At 50.2% G+C, this 24,894-nt stretch overlaps 1 protein-coding gene and 1 long non-coding RNA gene across 24 annotated transcripts in view; both read right to left on the reverse strand.

The window, feature by feature from the left end:
* Positions 1–9,776, reverse strand: part of ASB13 (ankyrin repeat and SOCS box containing 13) — a 34,367-nt gene extending 24,591 nt beyond the window's left edge. For 20 of the 22 annotated variants that reach the window (XM_085568792.1, XM_085568790.1, XM_085568791.1 and 17 more), the window contains exons 1-2: positions 9,656–9,776; positions 5,958–6,145 (exon numbers count right to left, since the gene is read on the reverse strand). In XM_085568792.1, coding sequence (XP_085424918.1) covers positions 5,958–6,145; positions 9,656–9,698 — 231 coding nt within the window. In that variant the 5' untranslated portion in view covers positions 9,699–9,776. Of the gene's footprint in view, positions 1–5,957; positions 6,146–9,450; positions 9,587–9,655 lie in introns of those variants that run through there. The other 2 variants (XM_085568799.1, XM_085568801.1) reach the window with 2 other exon arrangements.
* A 2,002-nt stretch (positions 9,777–11,778) lies between these two features.
* On the reverse strand, positions 11,779–19,703 carry LOC146763541 (uncharacterized). 2 transcript variants are annotated; one of them, XR_014951921.1, is made up of 4 exons: positions 18,759–19,703; positions 13,676–15,416; positions 13,188–13,278; positions 11,779–11,821 (listed from the first exon to the last, which is right to left on the reverse strand). It is a non-coding gene; the product is annotated as an uncharacterized LOC146763541 (long non-coding RNA). The 2 variants fall into 2 exon arrangements; XR_014951920.1 differs by having other exon boundaries at positions 18,605–19,703.
* Positions 19,704–24,894: the final 5,191 nt, after the last annotated feature.

Here is a 24,894-nt window from a genome sequence, read left to right on the forward strand (position 1 = left end):
AAGTAGGGGAAAAGTAGGGAAAAGGAGGTGAAAAGTAAGGAAAAGCAAGGAGGAGGTTTGTAAGCTCCGCGTCGCACAGCGGCGTGCTGCTGTCGATGTTCCGCGCCTCCACCTGGGAAAAGAGGGAAAAGGAGGTGAAAAATCGGGAAAAAGTAGGGAAAAGGAGGTGAAAAGTATGGAAAAGGAGGTGAAAAGTGGGGGAAAAGTAAGGAAAAGCAAGGAGGAGGAGGTTTGTAAGCTCCGCGTCGCACAGCGGCGTGCTGCCGTCGATGTTCCGCGCCTCCACCTGCGGAAAAATAGGGAAAAGGAGGTGAAAAATCGGGAAAAAGCAACGAAAAGGAGGTGAAAAGTGGGGGAAAAGGAGGTGAAAAGTGGGGAAAAGTAGGGAAAAGGAGGTGAAAACTATGGAAAAGGAGGTGAAAAGTGGGGGAAAAGTAAGGAAAAGCAAGGAGAAGGAGGTTTGTAAGCTCCACGTCGCACAGCGGCGTGCTGCCGTCGATGTTCTGCGCCTCCACCTGGGGAAAAGAGGGAAAAGGAGGTGAAAAATCGGGAAAAAGCAAGGAAAAGGAGGTGAAAAGTAGGAAAAAAGTATGGAAAAGGAGGTGAAAAGTGGGGGAAAAGTATGGAAAAGGAGGTGAAAAGTAAGGAAAAGCAAGGAGGAGGTTTGTAAGCTCCACGTCGCACAGCGGCGTGCTGCCGTCGATGTTCCGCGCCTCCACCTGGGAAAAGAGGGAAAAGGAAGTGAAAAATCGGGAAAAAGCAACGAAAAGGAGGTGAAAAGTGGGGGGAAAGTATGGAAAAGGAGGTGAAAAGTAAGGAAAAGCAAGGAGGAGGTTTGTAAGCTCCATGTTGCACAGCGGCGTGCTGCCGTTGATGTTCCACGTTTCCATCTGTGGGGACAGGGAAAACAGGTGAGAAATGGGGGAAAATGGGGGAAAAGCAGGTTAAAAGTAGGGAAAAACAGGTGAAAAGTAAGGAAAAGAAGGTTAAAAGTAGGGAAAAAATAGGGAAAAGGAGGTTAAATATAGGGAAAAGCAAGGAGAAGGAGGTTTGTAAGCTCCACGTCGCACAGCGGCGTGCTGCCGTCGATGTTCCACGTTTCCATCTGTGGGGACAGGGAAAACAGGTGAGAAATGGGGGAAAACGGGAGAAAAGTAGGAAAAAAGTAGGTTAAAACAGGTCAAAAGCAGGGAAAAGCGGGTTAAAAGTAGGGAAAAGAAGGGAAAACCAGGTTAAAAATAGGTGGAAGGAGGTTAAAAGTAGGGAAAAGGAAGTTAAAAGTAAGGAAAAGCAAGAAGAGGTTAAAGGCAGGGAAAAGCAGGTGAAAAGTGGGGAAAAGAAGGTTAAAAGTAGGGAAAAACAGGGAAAAGGAGGTTAAAAGCAGGGGAAAAGCAGGGATAAACAGGTTAAAAGCAGGTTAAAATCAAGAAAATCAGGATAAAAGTAGGTGAAAAGCAGGAAAACGGAGGTTAAAATTAGGTCAAAAGCAGGGAAAAGTAGGGAAAAGCAAGGAAGAAGGAGGTTAAAAGCAGGTGAAAAACAGGGGAAAGCAAGTTAAAAGCACGGAAAATCAGGTTAAAAGTAGGGAAAAGCAGGTGAAAAGCAGGGAAAGTCTGGTTAAAAGCAGGGAAAAGAAGGGAAAAGCAGGGAAAAGCAGGGAAAAGAAGGGAAAAGCAGGGAAAAGCAGGGAAAAGCAGGGAAAAGCAGGGGAAATCTCAGCTGGGATCATGGGATTGTGGAATTGTGAAGGTTGGGATGGATTTGGAAGGGGGTGGAGGGATGAAGCAGCAATGGGAAAAGCAGCACTGATCCATCCCCAAGTGGCACTTCCATGGGGAAAAGTCAGGGATGGAGGAATTTGGGAATGGCACTGAGGGAAGGAGAGACTTGGGAATGGCACTGGATCCATGGTAGAAATCTCCAGGAAGGAGAAACTTGGGAATGGCACTCAGGGAAATTGAGAAATTTGGGAATGGCACTGAATCCATGGTGAAAAGTCAAGAGAAAGAACAGAAGGAAAAACTTGGGAAGAAGGAGAAGGAAAGAAGGAGAAACTTGGGATTGGCACTCTGGGAAATGGAGAAAAACTTGGGAATGGCACCGGATCCATGGGGAAAAATTCAGAGAAGGACAAACTTGGAAATGGCACTCTGGGAATGGGAACCTTGGGAAGGACACTGGATCCATGGGGAAAAGTCAGGAGAAAGAAAAGAAGGAAAAACCTGGGAAGAAGGAGAAGGAAAGAAGGAGAAATTTGGGATTGGCACTCTGGGAAATGGAGAAAAATTTGGGAATGGCACTGAGGGAAGGAGAGACTTGGGAATGGCACCGGATCCACTGGGGAGAATTCAGGAAACAAGAAACTTGGGAATGGAACTGAGGGAATGAGAAACTTGGGAATGGCACCGGATCCATGGGGCAAACTCTGGGAAAGAGAAACTTGGGAATGGCACTGAGGGAATGAGAAATTTGGGAATGGCACCGGATCCATGGGGCAAACTCTGGGAAAGAGAAACTTGGGAATGGCACTGAGGGAAGGAGAAACTTGGGAATGGCACCGGATCCATGGGGAAAAGCCAAGAGAAAGAAAAGAAGGAAAAACTTGGGAAGAAGGAGAAGAAAAGAAGGAGAACCTTGGGAATGGCACTGAGGGAATGAGAAACTTGGGAATGGCACCGGATCCATGGGGAAAAACTCAGAGAAAGAAAAGAAGGAAAAACTTGGGAAGAAGGAGAAGGAAAGAAGGAGAACCTTGGGAATGGCACTGAGGGAATGAGAAACTTGGGAATGGCACCGGATCCATGGGAAAACCTCCAGGAATGGGATCAGACAGCACGGGTGGCACAGGACTGTTAATCCAGAGGGGATTGATGATCCCTGGCCTCAATCCCTTGGGAATTCCCAGCCTGCCCTGGGGAATCCAACCCGCCACTCCCGCAGCTCCCAATCCAAGGAATGCTGAGTTTTCCCTCCGCGCTGTGCACAAACCATCCTCCAGGGAATGATGGAATTCCTTGGAATTCTGCTGATCCCCTGCTCCTTCTCCTGGGCAGGATGGGCGAAGCCAGGGAATGTTTGGGATGGGAAAGATTTCCAGGATGGAATCCAACCATTCCCAGCCCTGCCAAGGCCACCCCTGTCCCAGGTGCCACATCCACAGGGTTTAAATCCCGCCAGGAATGGGATCTCCAGCCCTGCCCTGGGCAGCTCCAATGCCTGATCATCTTTTCCATGGGGAAATATTCCCTAAAATCCAATCCAAACCTCCCCTGGCTCAGCTGAGGCCATGGACTTCCACAATCCAGGATTTTCCTTCGGCTCATCCCTTTTTTCTGGGATCTCTGCCTCAGCACTCAGCAACTCCCAAGGGAATTTTCCCAGCCCGGGAGGAAAACTCCAGGCTTTGGAAGTGCAGAATTTCCTTTTTTTTTTAAAAAATTTTTTAACCTTGCAGTTCGAGTGGCATTCACTGCAGACATTCGGATGCTGTCAAATCCTCAAAATTCCACGCCCTAACAATTTTCCTGCCTTGATCCCAAGCTTGGAATGAGCTGGAACATCGGGAATCACCATCAGGATCAGCTCTGGCACCACCACATCCCACTGCGGATTTACACCAAAATTTGGGAGAAATCCAGGAGCTTTTTATCCTACCATGAGTACCCCAAAAAGCAGTTTGGTTCTTCCAGAGATTCCTTGGGATCATCTTTCCCAAATTCTTTCGGAGTTTAATTCCTCCTATCCCGATTTCCTCCTTTCCCTGTGGGAGATTTCCCAGGAAAAAAACAGAATTTCCCCTTGGCTGATCCAGAGGTTTTTGGTTTTTTTTTTTTCCAACTGCGATCCAGGGATTTTCCTTCTCCAGCTGATCCCACTCCGGGGAGCTGTTTGCTGAGTGGAATGGTAGCAACAGAAATTTGAGGAAAAATTGGATATGAGGGAAAATTCCCCCCCTAAAAGAGGCTGCCCGGGGCACTGGAGGGATTTAAAAGCTGGAAGTGACACTGGGGACAGCAGCGGTGGCCTTGGCAGGGCTGGGAATGGCTGGATTGGATCTCCCAGGGCTTTTCCAACTCTGGAATTCCCCTCTCCCACCTTTTCCCCACCGGGAATTATTTTAACCCTGGATTTGCTGGTGGCTGAAGTTGTTACAGGGTAAGAGATCCGACCTCACCCCAAAAGGGAGTGGGATTTTCCATCTTTTTCCAGGCAGCTGCTGGGAACGGGATGAGCCGGGATCACAACCAAACCTGGGAGTGACACTGAGGAACGAGCTGGAATTTTGGGGAAACCACCAGCAGGATCCGACCTCACCCCAAAATGGAGTGGGATTTTCCATCTTTTTCCAGGCAGCTGCTGGGAACGGGATGAGCCGGGATCACAACCAAACCTGGGAGTGACACTGAGGAACGAGGTGGAATTTTGGGGGAACCACCAGCAGGATCCAACCTCACCCCAAAATGGAGTGGGATTTTCCATCTTTTTCCAGGCAGCTGCTGGGAACGGGATGAGCTGGGATCACAACCAAACCTGGGAGTGACACTGAGGAACGAGCTGGAATTTTGGGGAACCACCAGCAGGATCCGACCTCACCCCAAGAGGAGTGGGATTTTCCATCTTTTTCCAGGCAGCTGCTGGGAACGGGATGAGCCGGGATCACAACCAAACCTGGGAGTGACACTGAGGAACGAGCTGGAATTTTGGGAACCACCAGCAGGATCCAACCTCACCCCAAAATGGAGTGGGATTTTCCATTTTTTCCAGGCAGCTGCTGGGAACGGGATGAGCTGGGATCACAACCAAACCTGGGAGTGACACTGAGACAAGCTGGAATTTTGGGGAACCACCAGCAGGATCCGACCTCACCTCAAGAGGAGTGGGATTTTCCATCTTTTTCCAGGCAGCTGCTGGGAATGGGATGAGCTGGGATCACAACCAAACCTGGGAGTGACACTGAGGAACGAGCTGGAATTTTGGGAACCACCAGCAGGATCCGACCTCACCCCAAAATGGAGTGGGATTTTCCATCTTTTCCCAGGCAGCTGCTGGGAACGGGATGAGCCGGGATCACAACCAAACCTGGGAGTGACACTGAGGAACGAGCTGGAATTTTGGGAACCACCAGCAGGATCCAACCTCACCCCAAAATGGAGTGGGATTTTCCATCTTTTCCCAGGCAGCTGTTGGGAATGGGATGAGCCGGGATCACAACCAAACCTGGGAGTGACACTGAGGAACGAGCTGGAATTTTGGGGAACCACCAGCAGGATCCGACCTCACCCCAAAAGGGAGTGGGATTTTCCATCTTTTTCCAGGCAGCTGCTGGGAACGGGATGAGCTGGGATCACAACCAAACCTGGGAGTGACACTGAGGAACGAGGTGGAATTTTGGGGAAACCACCAGCAGGATCCGACCTCACCCCAAAATGGAGTGGGATTTTCCATCTTTTTCCAGGCAGCTGCTGGGAATGGGATGAGCCGGGATCACAACCAAACCTGGGAGTGACACTGAGGAACGAGCTGGAATTTTGGGGGAACTACCAGCAGGATCTGACCTCACCCCAAAAGGGAGTGGGATTTTCCATCTTTTTCCAGGCAGCTGCTGGGAACGGGATGAGCTGGGATCACAACCAAACCTGGGAGTGACACTGAGGAACGAGCTGGAATTTTGGGGGAACCACCAGCAGGATCCGACCTCACCCCAAGAGGAGTGGGATTTTCCATCTTTTTCCAGGCAGCTGCTGGGAACGGGATGAGCTGGGATCACAACCAAACCTGGGAGTGACACTGAGGAACGAGCTGGAATTTTGGGGGAACCACCAGCAGGATCAGCTCTGGCACCACCACATCCAAAACCCTGCAGCCCCGTTTCATCCCTGGAGCTGCCGGGCATGCCACCAACACCTCCCGGAGCTTATCCAGGAGGATTCCCAGAAGGATTGGCACGGGATGCTGACCTGGGCGCCGGCGTCCAGCAGGAGTTGGACACACTGGGCCTGTCCCCTGAGGCTGGCCTCGTGCAGGGGCGTGATGGAGTCGTAGGTGACGGCGTTGACGCAGGCTCCGCTCTCGATCAGCCGCCGCAGCTGCAGGATCTCCCCTCGCCGCGCCGCCTCGTGCACCGGCGTCCTGGCCGCCCAGAAACCTGGGGGGGGAAAAGGGGATTTGTCCAAAAAAAAAAATAGATCCTGGGGGTTTTGTGGGAATGGCTGCCCTGGGATCCTGGCAGGGGTTAGGAGCCCATGGGCAGAGATCACAGACAGTGTCTCTGGGGGCTCTGAGAGCCCCCAGAGACACTGTCTGTGATCTCTGTCCATGGAAAAGAATTTCCAATCTCACAGCATCAATTACCACCTCTGAGTGTTTAATATCAGTAATCATTAAGCGTGCCACGGGTGCAAAAGTAAAATTTTAGGATTCTAGATTAGGGGACAAGCTGGAGGAAATTGGGTGTGCCTTGTCCTTTTTCTCCTCCTTCATGCCCTCCATGTCTCACTGTGGTGTTGGCATTTTTCTGTTGGTTCAGGCTGGGGACACACTGTCCAACGTAGGTGACAGATATTGGCACGTTCTTGTAAATCCAGCCCAGGGAGTTTCTGGTATTGAATGTTTGTCACATCCCACTGAGGGCAGAGCCCCACACGCTGCCCTGCAGGACAGAGCTGGGCAGGGCAGCAGAACATGTGAGAGATAAACAGAATAAACAACCTGGGAACCAGCACAAACAGTTTATAACTTCTGCTTTGGCAGCACAGCTAAAAAACAGAAACTTTCTACAATTTTGGAATCATCAACACCTCAGATTCCGACAGTATTTGGCACCCCACGGGATGGGATTTCTCAGGAGGGTGGGGAGGAGATGGGGTGGGATTCACATGTGGGAAGATGTGGTTGTCACACCCTTGGAATTGTCCCAGGATGGGTTTTGGAGAGGGTCTGGAGCAAGCTGGGCTGGTGGAAGGTGATGGAACAAGGGGGAGTTTCCAACCCTTCCTGCCCAAATTGTTCCATGGAGATGTGTATTCCTGGAGGAGCACGGAAAGGGTTGGGATCAAGGGAAAAAAACTCAGCCCAACTCAAAAAATCTCTTCCCAAATTCTGGATTCTTGCAGGAACATGAGCTGGCTGGATGGAAGGAGAGCTGGGATCAAAGGAAAACTCAGCCCAACTCAAAAAATCCCTTCCCAAACTTCGGATTCCTGCAGGAACATGGAAAAAGAGCTGGGATCAAGGGAAAACTCAGCCCAATTCAAAAATCCCTTCCCAAACTCTGGATTCCTAAAGGAACATGGAAAAAGAGCTGGGATCAAGGGAAAACTCAGCCCAATTCAAAAATCCCTTCCCAAACTCTGGATTCCTAAAGGAACATGGAAAAAGAGCTGGGATCAAGGGAAAACTCAGCCCAACTCAAAAATCTCTCAGGATTCCTGCAGGAACATGGGCTGGCTGGATGGAAGGAGAGCTGGGATCAAAGGAAAACTCGGCCCAACTCAAAAAATCCATTCCCAAACTCTGGATTCCTAAAAGAACATGGAAAAAGAGCTGGGATCAAGGGAAAATGGACAGCGTCACCTCCTCGCAGGTGGGCTTTGCTTTGGAGGTGGCCCTGAGCAAAAACAGCTCCCTGTGCTCACGCAGCCCCTCCTTAAAAAAAAAAAGGGAATTCTGAGTATCAACATTTCCACAGGGGTTTTTTCCCTTGGTTTGGAAGATCCTCATTTCTTTGCCAGTATCCCCGGGCAGGGTGGATTTCCTTGCCTGGAGCTCCTCCTGGTTTTTGTGTGGGGAGAAGCAAATCCAAATGAGGATGGAGAGCTGGAGAGGGACTGGGGACAAGGATGGAGGGACAGGAGCCAGGGAATGGCTCCCACTGCCAGAGGGCAGCCAGGGATGGGATTTGGGAATGAGGAATTCCTGGCTGGGCTGGGATTGCCAGAGCAGCTGGGGCTGCCCCTGGATCCCTGGGATGTCCCAGGAAGGACTGGAGCACCCTGAGATCATGGCAGGTGTTCCTGGAATGAGCTTTGAGGTCCCTTCCCACCCAAACTGGTCCAGGATTCTGGGATTTGGAACACTCAGGATTCATCCTGAGGGATTTTTATGGAAAATGGGGATAGAAAAGGGAGGAAAGGGAAGGGAGACCCTTCATGGCTTCCTGAGATTCCAAGTGAAGCCCCTGGGTCCATGAATTTCTTGGAGAGGAGATGGATCCAGTGTCAGGCTGGGAGAGCTGGGAATGTTCCCCTGGAGAAGGGAAGGATCCAGGGAGAGCTTCCAGCACATTCCAGGGACTCCAGGAGAGCTGCAGAGGGACTGGGGACAAGGATGGAGGGACAGGACCCAGGGAATGGCTCCCACTGCCAGAGGGCAGCCAGGGATGGGATTTGGGAATGAGGAATTCCTGGCTGGGCTGGGATTGCCAGAGCAGCTGGGGCTGCCCCTGGATCCCTGGAATGTCCAAGGAAATGTTGGATTGGGGGGCTGGAGCAGCCTGGGATGGTGGGAGGTGTCCCTGCCCCGGGAATCGGGACACGAGCCCTGGGAGTGACCCAGGATTTGGGCACCCGCGGCTCCAAGGTGGGAACGTCCCCAAAACAGCGCGGGAGGGGAATTCGGGAGGAGCAAGGATCGTTCCCGGGAATTCGGGAGGAACACGGATCATTCCCTGGGAATTCGGGAGGAACACGGATCGTTCCCGGGAATTCGGGAGGAACACGGATCGCTCCCCGGGAATTCGGGAGGAACACGGATCGCTCCCCGGGAATTCGGGAGGAACACGGATCGCTCCCCGGGAATTCGGGAGGAACACGGATCGCTCCCCGGGAATTCGGGAGGAACACGGATCGCTCCCCGGGAATTCGGGAGGAACACGGATCGCTCCCGGGAATTCGGGAGGAGCAAGGATCGCTCCCGGGAATTAGGGAAGAACACGGATCGCTCCCGGGAATTCGGGAGGAACACGGATCGTTCCCGGGAATTCGGGAGGAACACGGATCGTTCCCCGGGAATTAGGGAGGAACAGGATCGTTCTCGGGAATTTGGGAGGAACACGGATCGTTCCCGGGAATTCGGGAGGAACACGGATCGTTCCCGGGAATTCGGGAGGAACACGGATCGTTCCCGGGAATTCGGGAGGAACAGGATCGTTCTCGGGAATTTGGGAGGAACACGGATCGTTCCCGGGAATTCGGGAGGAACACGGATCGTTCCCGGGAATTCGGGAGGAACACGGATCGTTCCCGGGAATTCGGGAGGAACACGGATCGTTCCCGGGAATTCGGGAGGAGCAAGGATCGTTCCCGGTGTCCTGACACCCATCCTCTTAACCCTTTCCTTGCCCCTCGCTCCCTCGCCCAGCAGCCCCCAAATCCCACCCCTTAACCCCAAACCGCTCCTTAACCCGCAAAGTCACACTTCAACCCCAAACCCCTCTTTAGCACCCAAACCCACGCTTTAAACGCCAAGAGCCATCCGTAAACCTCCACACCAGTCCGCGCCACCGCAACCCACGCTGCAAGCGCCCAACTCATGGCGCAAGCCCCAAAGCCCCTCCCGCACGCCGCCAGGAGCCGGCGCGGGCGCGGCTCCGGGTTCTCCCGGAGCGGCCCCGGTCGCAGCTCGCTCCCCGGCGGGTCCCAGGCCCGAGCACACGCACCGATGTCGCCCCGCGCGGAGCCGCCGCCGCCCGGGCTCTCCATGGCCCGGCCCGCCGGGCCCGCCGCGCGGCACGACGGGAGTTGTAGTGCGGGGAGAGAGCGGGGAGCGCGGCGCGGGGCGCCCGCCGCGCGGCACGACGGGAGTTGTAGTGCGGGGAGAGAGCGGGGAGCGCGGCGCGGGGCGCCCGCCGCGCGGCACGATGGGAGTTGTAGTGCGGGGAGAGAGCGGGGAGCGCGGCGCGGGGCGCCCGCCGCGCGGCACGATGGGAGTTGTAGTGCGGGGAGAGAGCGGGGAGCGCGGCGCGGGGCGCCCGCCGCGCGGCACGACGGGAGTTGTAGTGCGGGGAGAGAGCGGGGAGCGCGGCGCGGGGCGCCCGCCGCGCGGCACGACGGGAGTTGTAGTGCGGGGACAGCGCGGGGAATGGGGAATGGGAATGGGGAATGGGGAACGGGGAAGTGGGATGGGGAACGGGGGAACTGGGATGGGGAATGGGGAATAGGATGGGATGAGGAATGGGGATGGGGATGGGGATGGGGATGGGAATGGGAATGGGAATGGGAATGGGAATGGGAATGGGAATGGAAATGGGAATGGGAATGGGGAATGGGGAATGGGGAAACTGGGATGGGGAATGGGGATGGGGAATTGGGAATGGGGAATGGGGAATGGGGATGGGGAATGGGGAATTGGGAATGGGGAATGGGGAATGGGAATGGGGAATGGGGAATGGGGATGGGGAATGGGGAATGGGGAATGGGGAATGGGGATGGGGAATGGGGGAACTGGGATGGGGAATGGGAATGGGAATGGAAATGGGAATGGGGAATTGGGAATGGGGAATGGGGGAACTGGGATGGGGAATGGGAATGGGAATGGAAATGGGAATGGAAATGGGAATGGGGAATGGGGATGGGGAATGGGGGAACTGGGATGGGGAATGGGAATGGGAATGGAAATGGGAATGGAAATGGGAATGGGGAATGGGGATGGGGAATGGGGGAACTGGGATGGGGAATGGGGAAACTGGGATGGGGAACAGGGAATGGGGAAACTGGGATGGGGAATGGGGATGGGGAATTGGGAATGGGGGAATGGGGATGGGGATGGGGATGGGGATGGGGATGGGGAATGGGGGAACTGGGATGGGGAATGGGGAACTGGGATGGGGTCTGAGGGTTACTGGGAGCACTGGGATGGGGTGCAGGGGTTACTGGGAGGACTGGGATGGGATCTGAGGGTTACTGGGAGCACTGGGATGGGATCTGAGGGTTACTGGGAGCACTGGGATGGGATCTGAGGGTTACTGGGAGCACTGGGATGGGGTCTGAGGGTTACTGGGAGCACTGGGATGGGATCTGAGGGTTACTGGGAGCACTGGGATGGGATCTGAGGGTTACTGGGAGCACTGGGATGGGATCTGAGGGTTACTGGGAGCACTGGGATGGGGTCTGAGGGTTACTGGGAGCACTGGGATGGGGTCTGAGGGTTACTGGGAGCACTGGGATGGGATCTGAGGGTTACTGGGAGCACTGGGATGGGGTGCAGGGGTTACTCCTACTTCAGGGAGAGCTGTTCCTCCAAGCAGAAATCCCATTTTTACATTATTCCTTCATTTTTACATTATTTTTAGGAAATTTAATTTTTTTAGCTGGGAAAAAAATTAAAATTCTATCACTTCTATTCTGCATTGACTTCACTTCTGACCATAAAAATCCACCCTGTCCTTGCTCCCTGCTGGGATGGAAAAATCCATGTTTTTCTCCCAAAAATTACCAATCTGGGAGAAAATATCAATTTTGGAGGAAATACCAATTTGCCCCTGCAGGAGGATAAAATTCCATAAATCCATTCTGGTTTGAAATGACAGAGCTGGAAAATCCATGGCAATAATTCCATAAAAACTGCAATTGTTCCATCCTGGGAGGATTTTTCCAGGTTAAAAAAAAAAAAAAAAAAAATATATTTTTCCCAAAGAATTTATGGCTGCTCCATGCCTGGAATTGCTGGATGGGGGCTTGGAGGAATTTGGGATAGTGAAGTGTCCCTGCCCATGGAATTGGAGGAATTTTAGGTGCTTTCCCACCCAAAAAATTCCATGATTCCAAGATTTTTGCCAGGATCAAACCTTTTGGAGAGAGCTCGTATCTGCTGGCTCCAGCTGTACCTGGTAAAAAGAGCGATAATCAATGTCAATAATTAACATTTCAGCTCAATATTTAAAAAATCTTCAGGTTTATATTGCAAATTTATCAGCTAAGCAGCACCAGGAATTATTTTTTGAAGAGTGAAGCGATGAAATGAATAATTTTTGTGAAAAATAAGAGGGCGGGGAATGGCAGAGACTTGAAAAAAATGAGAATTTTCTGCCTTCCTTGCCACCTTTGAGTCATTTCCTGAGGATTCTCTGTGGTTTAACAGTTGCACCATTAAATTCAAATAAACTGGGTTCTACTTCAAGCCTTTTGTCAGGGCTGGTTTAACTTTAGGTCTGACTTTAAAAAGCCACCAGGACTATTTGAAATGTTTGACATCACCACCCCAGCAGCACCGTGGGTTCCAGAGGTGCAAAACGCCAAAATTGCTCAAAAAGAAAACCAAAACCAAGAATAAATCAAAGCAAAAAGCAAAAATCTTAACTGGGTCGGGAGCACTGCATGAAAACCCCACGAAAAAGCATCAAAAATTCTCTTTCCTGGGGTATTTTTGATGGTTTTCACCGTTTTTTTTTTGGGACAGGTATTGCAAAATTAAAAGGGAAATAAAATAAATGCCATTTCATGGGGTATTTTTGATGATTTTCAGCATTTTTTTGGACAGAAGTGACAAAATTAAAGGAGAAATAAAATAAAATTGGGCAAAATTTGCTATGAGATCCTAAGAGATTAAAGGAGTTTTTCTTGAGTGAAGAACGGGGCAAGGGGGTGACACCTTGCTGTGGAATAAAGTATAAATTTGGGTTTAAAAGTCCAGATTTTGCTTTTTTTTTTTCCCTTTTTATTTTTTGTTCTTTTTTTTGTTTTGTTTTGTTGGTTTTGTTGGTTTTTTGGGGGTTTTTTGGGGGTATTTTGTTTTGTTTTTGTTTTGTTGGGTTTTTTTGTTGTTTTTGTTTTGTTTTTGTTGTTTTGTTTTGGTTTGGTTTGTTTTGGTTTGGTTTTTTGGTTTTGTTTTTGTTTTTGTTTTTTGGTTTGCCACCCCTTTAGAGAAAACAGAGCAGAAATGGAGGGGGCAGCAAATTTCTGCCCACTCGAGCTGAAACCCACGGATTTTTTCGGAGAAAAACGGAAAAATCGCTGCCTTGTTGACAACATGGGCTTGAAAAATTAATGGAAAAGACAGGTCCCTTCCCACCCAAACGATCATAAGGAAATAGGAGAAAACTCAGCATTTCCATGATGAGCAAGCCAGAGAAATGCAGCTTTTCCATGAATTTCTGGGATTGACCCAAAAGGATCCTCTCTGCTGTTTGCAGGTTGTGTTCTCCCCCCGGACTGCCCCACAAAGTCAATAATAAATAGAATTATTTGCTTTACCCTGATGTCACCAGGAGCTGCTGCTCTCACCTCCAGCTTGAGTCATTGCGCTGCCACTCTTCACGGAGCCGAATAATTCGATATTTTTATTCTGAATAAAAATAAAACGCCAAACGGTTTCTTTAAAATCACATCGAAGCGCACCAGAAAACTTTGTGAGTCAAGAAGCCAAAATAAATCCACGCCAGGAACCGGGTCCCCACCACGGTGACATCATGGGCTTGGCTTGTCACCACCCAAAAAAATCATGAGGCACCAAAAAGAGAAACTCCACTTAAAAAATGGGCTCTGACCTCCAGAGCTCCTCTCCTCAGCAAAATGAACAAAGAATTCGGTTTGGAAAAGGTTTTTAGGGTGATCCAGTCCAAACCAACAGAAATTGCTGAGGAAATTCCTTTGAGTTCTTTGCTTTTCTAAGCATGGGAAAAGGAGCTGTCACACAAAATTCGACATTTCCCCACCAGGAGTAGCTCCCAAGACTGAATTACTTGGATTTCTTTGGGCACAGGGCTGGGGGTTTTCTCCTCTTAAAGGGCAGCCAGGAAGGAATTTCTGTCTCAGCAAGAATTCCAGGTTTTTATCCGCCAGAAGGAGCTAGAAAAATCCCATGGATCTGGCAAATTTGCTGTGATAAACGCTAGAAAGAAATAATAATATGTTAATAATAATAAATAATTAAGCCTAAAAATGGTCATCGGCAAATTTGCTGTGATAAACGCTAGAAATAAATAATAATATGCTGATAATAATAAATAATTAAGCCTAAAAATGGTCATCGGCAAATTTGCTGTGATAAACGCTAGAAATAAATAATAATATGCTGATAATAATAAATAATTAAGCCTAAAAATGGTCATCGGCAAATTTGCTGTGATAAACGCTAGAAATAAATAATAATATGCTGATAATAATAAATAATTAAGCCTAAAAATGGTCATCGGCATCATCAATTTGCTGTGATAAATGCTATAAATAAATAATAATATGTTAATAATAATAAATAATTAAGCCTAAAAATGGTCATCGGCAAATTTGCTGTGATAAATGCTATAAAGAAATAAGAATAAATAAATAATAATATATAATTAAGCCTAAAAATGGTCATCGGCATCATCAATTTGCTGTGATAAATGCTATAAATAAATAAGAATACATAAATAATAATTTATAATTAAGCCTAAAAATGGTCATCAGCATCATCAATTGCTGCAATAAATGCTATAAATAAATAATAATATGTTAATAATAATAAATAGTTAAGCCAAAAAATGGTCATCAGCAAATTTGCTGCGATAAATGCTATAAATAAATAATAATATGCTAATAATAATAAATAGTTAAGCCTAAAAATGGTCATTGGCAAATTTGCTGCGATAAATGCTATAAATAAAAAATAATATGTTAATAATAATAAATAATTAAGCCAAAAAATGGTCATCGGCATCATCAATTTGCTGTGATAAATGCTATAAAGAAATAAGAATACATAAATAATAATATATAATTAAGCCTAAAAATGGTCATCGGCATCATCAATTTGCTGCGATAAATGCTATAAATAAATAATAATATGCTAATAATAGTAAATAATTAAGCCTAAAAATGGTCATCGGCATCATCAATTTGCTGCGATAAATGCTATAAATGAAGAATAATAATACATAAATAATAATTAAAAAGAAATATTATAAATGCTATAAAAACTGCTATAAATCATGCCCTATCCCCCTGAAAAAAATCACTTTTTCTCCCCCCTGACTTTATTTTTTTCACCGGGCAGCAGCACTTTGCACTTTGCTGCTGCCATAGCAAATTCTTAGGGTGGGTGAAGTATCCATAGGGGCACCTTCCTGACTTATTTGGCTAATAAGTGACTCATAAATGAGTCGGCCCATTGCTGTTCCTTCTGTTTTAATTTGTTTCCCAATCTTTCCTGCAAAGATCAGCAGAGCCAAAGCAGAGCCGGGGCGCTGAGCGTGGAGACACCTCAGAGCAAGGATCGGGAATGAACCCCTCCGTAAATTTATCCCGGATTCAGCACCGCGGATCCCGGAATGCCAGGTGGAATCCTCTCCAAAACTCCTCGCCCAGCCAAGCGCAGCCTGTGCCCCGAGGTCAGGACGGGGTTGCTCCTAAATCCTCTCGTGTGAGAGTCCGGATTTCCCTGTTCCCTGCTTCGACCGATCGCAACGCTCGCTCTTGGATGTGGTTTTGGTGTTCCTGCCGAGCCTGGCGAAGACAAAAAATGATCATCGGCTTCTTCTGCTCCATGTCGGGTTCAATACCGGGGTGAGGCAACTCAGAACCGTCAGGAGGGACTTTAAAGAGCCCCTTCCTTGATCCCCTCAGGGCCTTCCCCCATTATTTTTTATCCGTTCTGGCCCAGTGCTTTTCCTGTTTATCAATTTGGATCTTCCCTCAGTCCCCTTCTTCTCGTTCCTTGTTTATAATTCCTTGTTTCCTGTTCTTTCTTTCCCTCACCCCGCACATCATTCCTTAAATCCCTTCCTTCACCTCACCCCTTACCCCTCAGAGCCTTCCCCCAATCCCCCAAAATTCCTGATCCCCTCAGTTTCTCATTTTGTCTCTTCCCTCAGGGCCTTCCCCCATTATTTTTTATCCGTTCTGGCCCAGTGCTTTTCCTGTTTATCAATTTGGATCTTCCCTCAGTCCCCTTCCTCTCATTCCTTGTTTATAATTCCTTGTTTCCTGTTCTTTCTTTCCCTCACCCCGCACATCATTCCTTAAATCCCTTCCTTCACCTCACTCCTTACCCCTCAGAGCCTTCCCTCAATCCCCCAAAATCCCTGATCCCCTCAATTTCTCATTTTGTCTCTTCCCTTAGGGCCTTCCCCCATTATTTTTTATCCGTTCTGGCCCAGTGCTTTTCCTGTTTATCAATTTGGATCTTCCCCCAGTCCCCTTCCTCTCATTCCTCATTTATAATTCCTTGTTTCCTGTTCTTTCTTTCCCTCACCCCGCACATCATTCCTTAAATCCCTTCCTTCACCTCACTCCTTACCCCTCAGAGCCTTCCCCCAATCCCCCAAAATCCCTGATCCCCTCAGTTTCTCATTTTGTCTCTTCCCTCAGGACCTTCCCCATCATTTTCTATCTGTTCAGGACAAGAGTTTTTCCTCAGCTCCTCATTTTAGCTTTTCCCTCAGGGTCTTTCCCAATTATTTTTTTATCTGTTCTGGCCCAGTGCTTTTCCTCAGTTTCTCATGTTGGATCTTCCCTCAGTCCCCTTCTCATTCCTTCTTTTCCTCACCCCTCACATCATTCCCTGAGTCCCTTCCTTCACCTCAGAGCCTCCCCTCAATCCCCCCAAAATCCCTGATCCCCTCAGTTTCTCATTTTATCTCTTCCCTCAGGGCTTTCCCCCATTATTTTTTATTGTTCTGGCCCAAGGTTTTTCCTCAGCCGTTCATTTTGTATCCTCCCTCAGAATATTTCCTCTCATTCCTTGTTTTCCTCACATCATTCCCTGAGCCCCCTCCTTCACCTCACCCTTACCCCTCAGAGCCTTCCCTGAATCCCCCCAAAATCCCTTCCCTGATGCCCTCAGTTTCTCATTTTCTGTCTCCCTGCAGGGCCTTTCCCAATTATTTTTTATCTGTTCTGGCCCAGTGCTTTTCCTCAGTTTCTCATGTTGGATCTTCCCTCAGTCCCCTTCTCATTCCTTCTTTTCCTCACCCCTCACATCATTCCCTGAGTCCCTTCCTTCACCTCAGTCCTTTCCCCCCAAATCCCCCCAAAACCCCTTCCCTGATCCCCTCAGCCCCTCATTTTATCTCTTCCCTCAGGGCCTTCCCCCATTATTTTTTATTGTTCTGGCCCAAGGTTTTTCCTCAGCCGTTCATTTTGGATCCTCCCTCAGAATATTTCCTCTCATTCCTTGTTTCCCGCACATCATTCCCTGAATCCCTTCCCTCACCTCACCCTTACCCCTCAGAGCCTTCCCTCAATGCCCACAAAATCCCTTCCCTGATCCCCTCAGTTTCTCATTTTGTCTCTTCCCTCAGGACCTTCCCCATCATTTTCTGTCTGTTCGGGACAAGGGTTTTTCCTCAGCCCCTCTTTTAGCTCTTCCCTCAGCCCCTTTCCTCAGGGCCTTCCCCATTATTTTTCATCCGTTCTGCCCCAGTGTTTTCCTCAGCCCTTCATTTTGGATCTTCCCTCAGACCCCTTCCTCTCATTCCTTGTTTTCCCCTCATAGCCTTCCCTCAATCCCTCCCCTGATCCCTCAGCCCCTTCCCTCAGGGACGTTCTCCCATCTTTCTTTATCCAGTCCATCCCCTTCCCTCATTCCTCACCCCATTTCTGTGTCACTCACCCTCATCCCCTCAGTCTTCTTCCCTCACTCTGTGCCTTCCCCAGAGCTTTGGTTTGGATCTTCTGTCATTCCCTCACATCATTCCTTAAATCCCTTCCTTCACCTCACCCTTACCCCTCAGTGCCTTCCTTCAATCCCCCCAAAATCCCTTCCCTGATCCCCTCAGCCCCTCATTTTGTCTCTTCCCTCAGGGCCTTCCCCCATTATTTTTTATTGTTCTGGCCCAAGGTTTTTCCTCAGCCGTTCATTTTGTATCCTCCCTCAGAATATTTCCTCTCATTCCTTGTTTTCCTCACATCATTCCCTGAGCCCCCTCCTTCACCTCACCCTTACCCCTTAGAGCCTTCCCTGAATCCCCCCAAAATCCCTTCCCTGATGCCCTCAGTTTCTCATTTTGTGTCTCCCTGCAGGGCCTTTCCCCATCATTTTTTATCTGTTCTGGCCCAGTGCTTTTCCTCAGTTTCTCATGTTGGATCTTCCCTCAGTCCCCTTCTCATTCCTTCTTTTCCTCACCCCTCACATCATTCCCTGAGTCCCTTCCTTCACCTCAGTTCTTTCCCCCCAATCCCCACAAAACCCCTTCCCTGATCCCCTCAGCCCCTCATTTTGTCTCTTCCCTCAGGACCTTCCCCCATTATTTTTTATTGTTCTGGCCCAAGGTTTTTCCTCAGCCCTTCATTTTGGATCCTCCCTCAGAATATTTCCTCTCATTCCTTGTTTTCCTCACATCATTCCCTGAGTCCCTTCTTTCACCTCAGAGCCTTCCCTCAACCCCCCAAAATCCCTGATCCCCTCAGTTTCTCATTTTGTCTCTTTCTCAGGGCCTTTCCCCATCATTTTTTATCTGTTCTGGCCCAAGGTTTTTCCTCACTTTTGATTTTCCCTCAGTCCCCTTCTCATTCCTTCTTTCCCTCACCCCTCACATAATTCCCTGAGTCCCTTCCTTCACCTCAGTCCTTTCCCCTCAGAACCTTCCCTCAATTCCCCCAAAACCCCTTCCCTGATCCCCTCAGGACCTTCCCCCATATTTCATTATCCATTCTGTCCCCTTCCTTCATTTCCTCATTTTTACATTCCTCACCTCATGCTTCCCTGCAGCCCTCAGCCCCATCCCTGCTCCCGATGTCCCCCATGGATTGGGATACCCCCGAAGTCCCTCACGGGGCGGCCACACACACACTAATGGATGTTTAATCAGAAAAAAGAAGACAAATAATTCAGTTTTTCTGCACCACCTGGAATCTGAGGAGTTGTGGGAAGAGCTGAGGTCAGGTATGGAGGGGCTGAGGGGATCGGGAAGGAGATTGAGACAAAATGCTGAGGGAGAAAGACTGAGGGGAGGGAAGGGGTTCTGGCCATGATGCAAAGCGTGAGGGGATAAGGGAAGGAATTTTGGGGCTGAGAAAAGGCCCAAAACAAGGAACTAAGGAAAAATATTGAGGGGGAAAGAGCGAGGTGAGAAAAGGAGCAATGGCCGTGATGTGAGGGGACAAGGGAAGGAGTTTGGGGAGGGAGGACAGATCCAAAACAGTTCTGGAGAAGGCACTGAGATGAGAGCTCAATGCAGAAAAATGAGGGAAAGGGCAGCGGGAAGAGCTGAACAACCACTGAGTTGGTGAGGAAAGGAATTGGGGAAACTGAGGGAAGAGTCAAAAGAGGGAAAATAGTGATGGGGAGGGAAGGAAGGAAGGAAGGAAGGAAGGAAGGAAGGAAGGAAGGAAGGAAGGAAGGAAGGAAGGAAGGAAGGAAGGAAGGAAGGAAGGAAGGAAGGAAGGAAGGAAGGAAGGAAGGAAGGACTGAGAAGGACAAAAAGGCCTTTCCCCACGAGGTGCGGGGATGAGGGAAGGGGCAGTGGGAAGAGCTGCACAACCAGTGAGTTGGCCAGGAGTGAACTGGGGGAAACCGAGGGAGGACTCCAAAGAGGGAGAACGCTGATGGCGAAGGAAGGACTGAGGAGGAGAAAAGGGGGCAAGATGGGCAGCACTGCCGGCCGAGCCGGGAGCTGGCACGGCGACAAGGAGCGAGGCACGGGAGAGGCGCGGCCGGCCGCGGGCAGCCGAGGGCCGGCGACCGCGGGAAGAGGAAGACCCGCGGGCGGCCCCTCGCTGTCTTTCCGGTTCAGTTTTCACTTTCTGTTTTTTTTTCCCCGCCGCCTCCCTCCCTCCTCCCTTCCACTTCCTGGGGCCGGCGGATCCGGCGGCCGCCCCGCAGCGCCCGGAGCCGCCGGCCCGGCAGCGGCGCCGGGGCCGGGCGGGGCGGCCATGAGGGCGGCCTGAGGGGCCCGGCGAGCCCCGGCCATGGGCGAGCGGCGGCGCGGGCACAGCGGCGAGCCGGGCGCGGGTAAGCGCGGCCGGGGGCTGAGGGCGGGCGGCGCCATCGCGCCCTTCCCGCGCGGCCGGGCGCCGGGTGCCGGCTCCGCGCCGCTCTGCCCTCACGGGGAAAGCGACCGGCTGCGTGCCGCTCTCCATGGGAGAAGGGAAAGCGACCGGCTGCGTGCCGCTCTGCCCTCACGGGGAAAGCGACCGGCTCCGCGCCGCTCTCCATGGGAGAAGGGAAAGGCAACCGGCTGCGTGCCGCTCTGCCCTCACGGGGAAAGCGACCGGCTGCGTGCCGCTCTGCCCTCACGGGGAAAGCGACCGGCTGCGTGCCGCTCTGCCCTCAGGGGGAAAGCGACCGGCTCCGCGCCGCTCTGCCCTCACGGGGGAAGCGACCGGCTCCGCGCCGCTCTGCCCTCACGGGGAAAGCGACCGGCTCCGTGCCGCTCTCCATAGGAGAAGGGAGGGCAACCGGCTCCGCGCCGCTCTCCATGGGAGAAGGGAAAGGCGACCGGCTCCGCGCCGCTCTGCCCTCACGGGGAAAGCGACCGGCTGCGTGCCGCTCTTCATGGGAGAAGGGAAAGCGACCGGCTCCGCGCCGCTCTGCCCTCAGGGGAAAAGCGACCGGCTCCGCGCCGCTCTGCCCTCAGGGGAAAAGCGACCGGCTCCGCGCCGCTCTGCCCTCACGGGGAAAGCGACCGGCTGCGTGCCGCTCTCCATGGGAGAAGGGAAAGGCGACTGGCTCTGCGCCGCTCTGCCCTCACGGGGAAAGCGACCGGCTCCGCGCCGCTCTCCATGGGAGAAGGGAAAGCGACCGGCTCCGTGCCGCTCTGCCCTCACGGGGAAAGCGACCGGCTGCGTGCCGCTCTTCATGGGAGAAGGGAGGGCGAGCAGCGTGGTTCAGCTCTTCATGGGAGAACGAGCAGCGTGGTTCTGCTCTTCCCTGGCAGAAGGGAAGGTGACCGGCTCCGTGCCGCTCTTCCCTGGCAGAAGGGAGGGCGAGCAGCGTGGTTCAGCTCCTCCCTTGGAGAAGGGAAGGCGAGCAGCGTGGTTCAGCTCTTCATGGGAGAACGAGCAGCGTGGTTCAGCTCTTCCCTGGCAGAAGGGAAGGTGACCGGCTCCGTGCCGCCCTTCCCTGGGAGAAGCTTTTCCTTACGAGGGGGGGAATTACTGGCTCCGTGCCGCTCTTCCTTTGCCGAAGGGAAGGCGACCGGTTCCATCGTGCCTTTCCTTAAGGAAAGGAGGATTCCCAGCTCCATTTGCCCTTAAAGAGAGAAGGATTTCCGGCTCCATGTGCCTTTCCTTAAGGAAGGGAAGATTCCCAGCTCCACCGTGCCCTTAAGGAGAGGAGGATTCCCAGCTCCATCGTGCTTTTCCTTAAGGAGAGGAGGATTCCCAGCTCCATCGTGCTTTTCCTTAAGGAGAGGAGGATTCCCAGCTCCACCGTGCCCTTAAGGAGAGGAGGATTCCCATCTCCATAGTGCTTTTCCTTAAGGAAGGGAGGATTCCCAGCTCCATTTGCCCTTCTTTAAAGAGAGAAAGGTTCCCATCTCCATAGTGCTTTTCCTTAAGGAAGGGAGGATTCCCAGCTCCATTTGCCCTTCTTTAAAGAGAGAAAGGTTCCCATCTCCATCGTGCTTTTCCTTAAGGAAAGGAGGATTCCCAGCTCCATCGTGCTTTTCCTTAAGGAAAGGAGGATTCCCAGCTCCATCGTGCCCTTAAGGAGAGGAGGATTCCCAGCTCCATCATGCTTTTCCTTAAGGAGAGGAGGATTCCCAGCTCCATCGTGCTTTTCCTTAAGGAAAGGAGAGTTCCCGGCTCCATCCCTCCCTTCCCTGGGAGGAGTGTGTAGGGGTGGGGGGGGATTCCCACCTCCATCCCGCCCTTCTCTGGCAAGCAAAGGGTTAGTGCATCGCTCTTTTGCCCAGGAAAAAGACGATTTACCGGTTTCATCCCGCCCTTGGAGCCTTTCCCGGCTCCATCCCTCCCTTCCCTGGGGATGCAGAGCCGCCTTTGCCCCTCTGCCCTGCCCTCGGTGCCCGGGGGAGGTCGGGGAGCTCCTGCCAGCCTCGGGCGCCTAGGAACCAGCTGGGTTTTTTGGGATTTTGGAAATTTTCCAACTCGCCAGCGACACCTCGGCTTTTCCAAGTGGTCGATCCCAAGGCCTGGGCGGCTGGGAAAGTCCGCGGTGCTTTTTTGGAAACACGTGCCTTTCAGGAGTGGGATTTGGGAATAAAAACAGCGTGGATGGCTGCTGATCCTTTCCTGGAGGGATCTCCCTTTGGAGCAGCTGCAGGGCTGAAATTTGGCTTTATAAGGAAGAGAAAAACACGTTTTGTACTCCGGTTTTGCACAATTCTAATCCCAGATTGTCCTCAAATTATCCCACAGAGGTTTGGATTGCAGCAGAGCTTGCCCAGCTCTAGGATAATCTGGGATGGATGAAGCAAGCAGCAGGTTGGATGGCACAAAAAGAATTGTAAATCATAATTCTTGCTCCATGGAAACCAATTTTTTTTCATACAAAAACGTGCATTCTCTGATGATCCAGAATGGTGCAGGAGGTGCTCTGCTTATTTTTTATTTTTGGGCTACTCAGGTCAGAACATAAAATTAATAGATTTGCCCCAAGTCTTTGATAAAATGGATATTTCTTAGTGCAGCTCCAAAGTCATTTTGGTTTTTATAAAACACGGGGTTTTGCTGTGGTCGAGTCTGGAAATCGCTGCTCTGCTCTAGAAGGAATTTTTTGTATAAGTTCTGTTCTGAAGTGTGTGATTTCACAGAAATTGCTACTTTCCAGCCAAAAAAAAAAAACGTTATCAGAGCATTTCAGAAACTATTATCTCCTCTGGTAAGGACTGTGATTAATTACAGTTAATTGTCTTGCACCAGAGGCTGTTAGGTGGCTCTGAAATTTGTTTTATGCATAATTTGCTTTATTTCTTTTTAGAGTTCCTCTTAAACCTGCAGTTTTAAGCAGAGCCAGCTTGAATATTCCCCATTCCCAGATCTTCACCCTCAATATTCCTTAAAATCCCACCTTGGGATTTTCTTTCCCAAAGTGACCAATTCCTTGTTCTTGCTTAGAATCCCCTTGAGACCAGAAAGTGAAATGTTGATTTTTTTTGGGGGATAAATTCTGTTTTTTGCCCAATCTGGAATGTTTTTTTTTTGGTGGTGAGACCCCACTGATTCTGAAGGAATCTTTGGATTTGAGTGTTTAGCTTTGGCTGTTTTTATTGGGAAACCCTGGAATTTTCCAGGGAGAAAATTCCAACTTCTCATCCAGCCTGAACCTCCCAAGGAGGTTTTGGGATTTTTTTTTTTCCCCCTTAATTTTTCCATCTGCTGGTACAGCAAGAGAGGCTCCATCATTTCTCCACCAGGCTGGATTTTTCCAGCTTTTCCCTCCTGGATGAAACATTTCCTTTGGAATTCTTTTGCTGGAGCCAAAACAAAAGAACAGAAGGAGCAAAAATCCGGCTGGGAATTTGGAAACACCCGGATTTGCTGCAATTTCTGATGACACAGACATTTTATTTTAATTTTTTTTTTTTTAAAACATAATGCAGGAACATCACTCTCCCTTCCCATGAGGAAACTGCTAAAATTCCCTGCCCATCCAACGGGATTTGGTTTTTGCTGGGAGATCAAATCAGAGCTTTGTGAAGGTTGCAGAGTGCCCTGAAAAGATGCCAGGAATTCCCTGCAGCACCTAAACCCCATCCAAAAAAATCCTAAACAAAAAAAATCCTAAAAAACATCCTGCAGCCTCCACATCCTCGTTCCTTTTCCATGGGGAAATCTTCCCCTAAAATCCAATCCAAACCTGGCACAGCTGGAGGGATCAAAAATGGGATCAGGGAATGCTGAGCTGCTCCAGAGCACGGAATTCCCAGCTGGAATCAGCCCTGAGGGATTAGGAAAAGAGTTGGGGAAAAAAAAAATTGGGAAAAAAAAAAAAAAATTGGAAATCCAGTCCAGCACCTGGTTTTGCTTAGGAACAACCACCTTGGCTCACTGAGTTAAAAAATGCAAAATAAATTATCCCATCCCAAACCAGGATATAATTCCCAAGTTTAGGGCCACGGAGGATTAATTCAGGAACGTGGGGCTCCATCCTGGAAATTCCATTTCCTGAGGAAAAGGTGGAATTCTTGCATTTTTGGGTTGTTTTTTATTCCTCATCTGCAGCATCCTGGGGCCAGACCTCCAGGAAACACAGGGAAACATTCCAGAGGATTGGTTCTGTGGGGAAAAGCTGGGAGAGGGGAATTCCAGAGTTGGAAAAGCTTCCCAGTTCCCCATGGATTTTCTCCCTCTTTTCCCAGTGCTACGTGTCCGAAGTGAGCGGGGTGAATTCCCAGTTCCCCATGGATTTTTTCCCTGTGTTCCCCATGGATTTTTTCCCTGTGTTCCCCATGGATTTTTTCCCTGTGTTTCCCATGGATTTTTTCCCTGTGTTTCCCATGGATTATTTCCCTGTGTTTCCCATGGATTTTTTCCCTGTGTTTCCCATGGATTTTTTCCCAGTTTCCCATGGATTATTTCCCTGTGTTTCCCATGGATTTTCTCCCTGTGTTCCCCATGGATTTTCTCCCTGTGTTTCCCATGGCTGATTCCCTCGTTCCCCATGGATTTTTTCCCAGTTCCCCATGGTTTATTCCCCATTCCCATGGCTGATTCCCAGTTCCCCATGGATTTTTTCCCTGTGCTCCCCATGGATTTTTTCCCTGTGCTCTCCATGTATTATTTCCCTGTGTTCCCCATGGATTTTCTCCCTGTGTTCCCCATGGATTTTTTCCCAGTTTCCCATGGCTGATTCCCAGTTTCCCATGGATTTTTTCCCTGTGCTCCCCATGGATTATTTCCCTGTGTTCCCCATGGATTTTTCCCCTGTGTTCCCCATGGATTTTTTCCCTGTGTTCCCCATGGATTTTCTCCCTGTGTTTCCCATGGCTGATTCCCAGTTCCCCATGGATTTTTTCCCTGTGTTCCCCATGGATTTTTTCCCAGTTTCCCATGGGTTATTTCCCTGTGTTTCCCCATGGAT

The sequence above is a fragment of the Lonchura striata genome, chromosome 1A (genome assembly GCF_050655825.1).
Source record: "Lonchura striata isolate lonStrDom1 chromosome 1A, ASM5065582v1, whole genome shotgun sequence".
Lineage (NCBI taxonomy): Eukaryota > Metazoa > Chordata > Aves > Passeriformes > Estrildidae > Lonchura > Lonchura striata.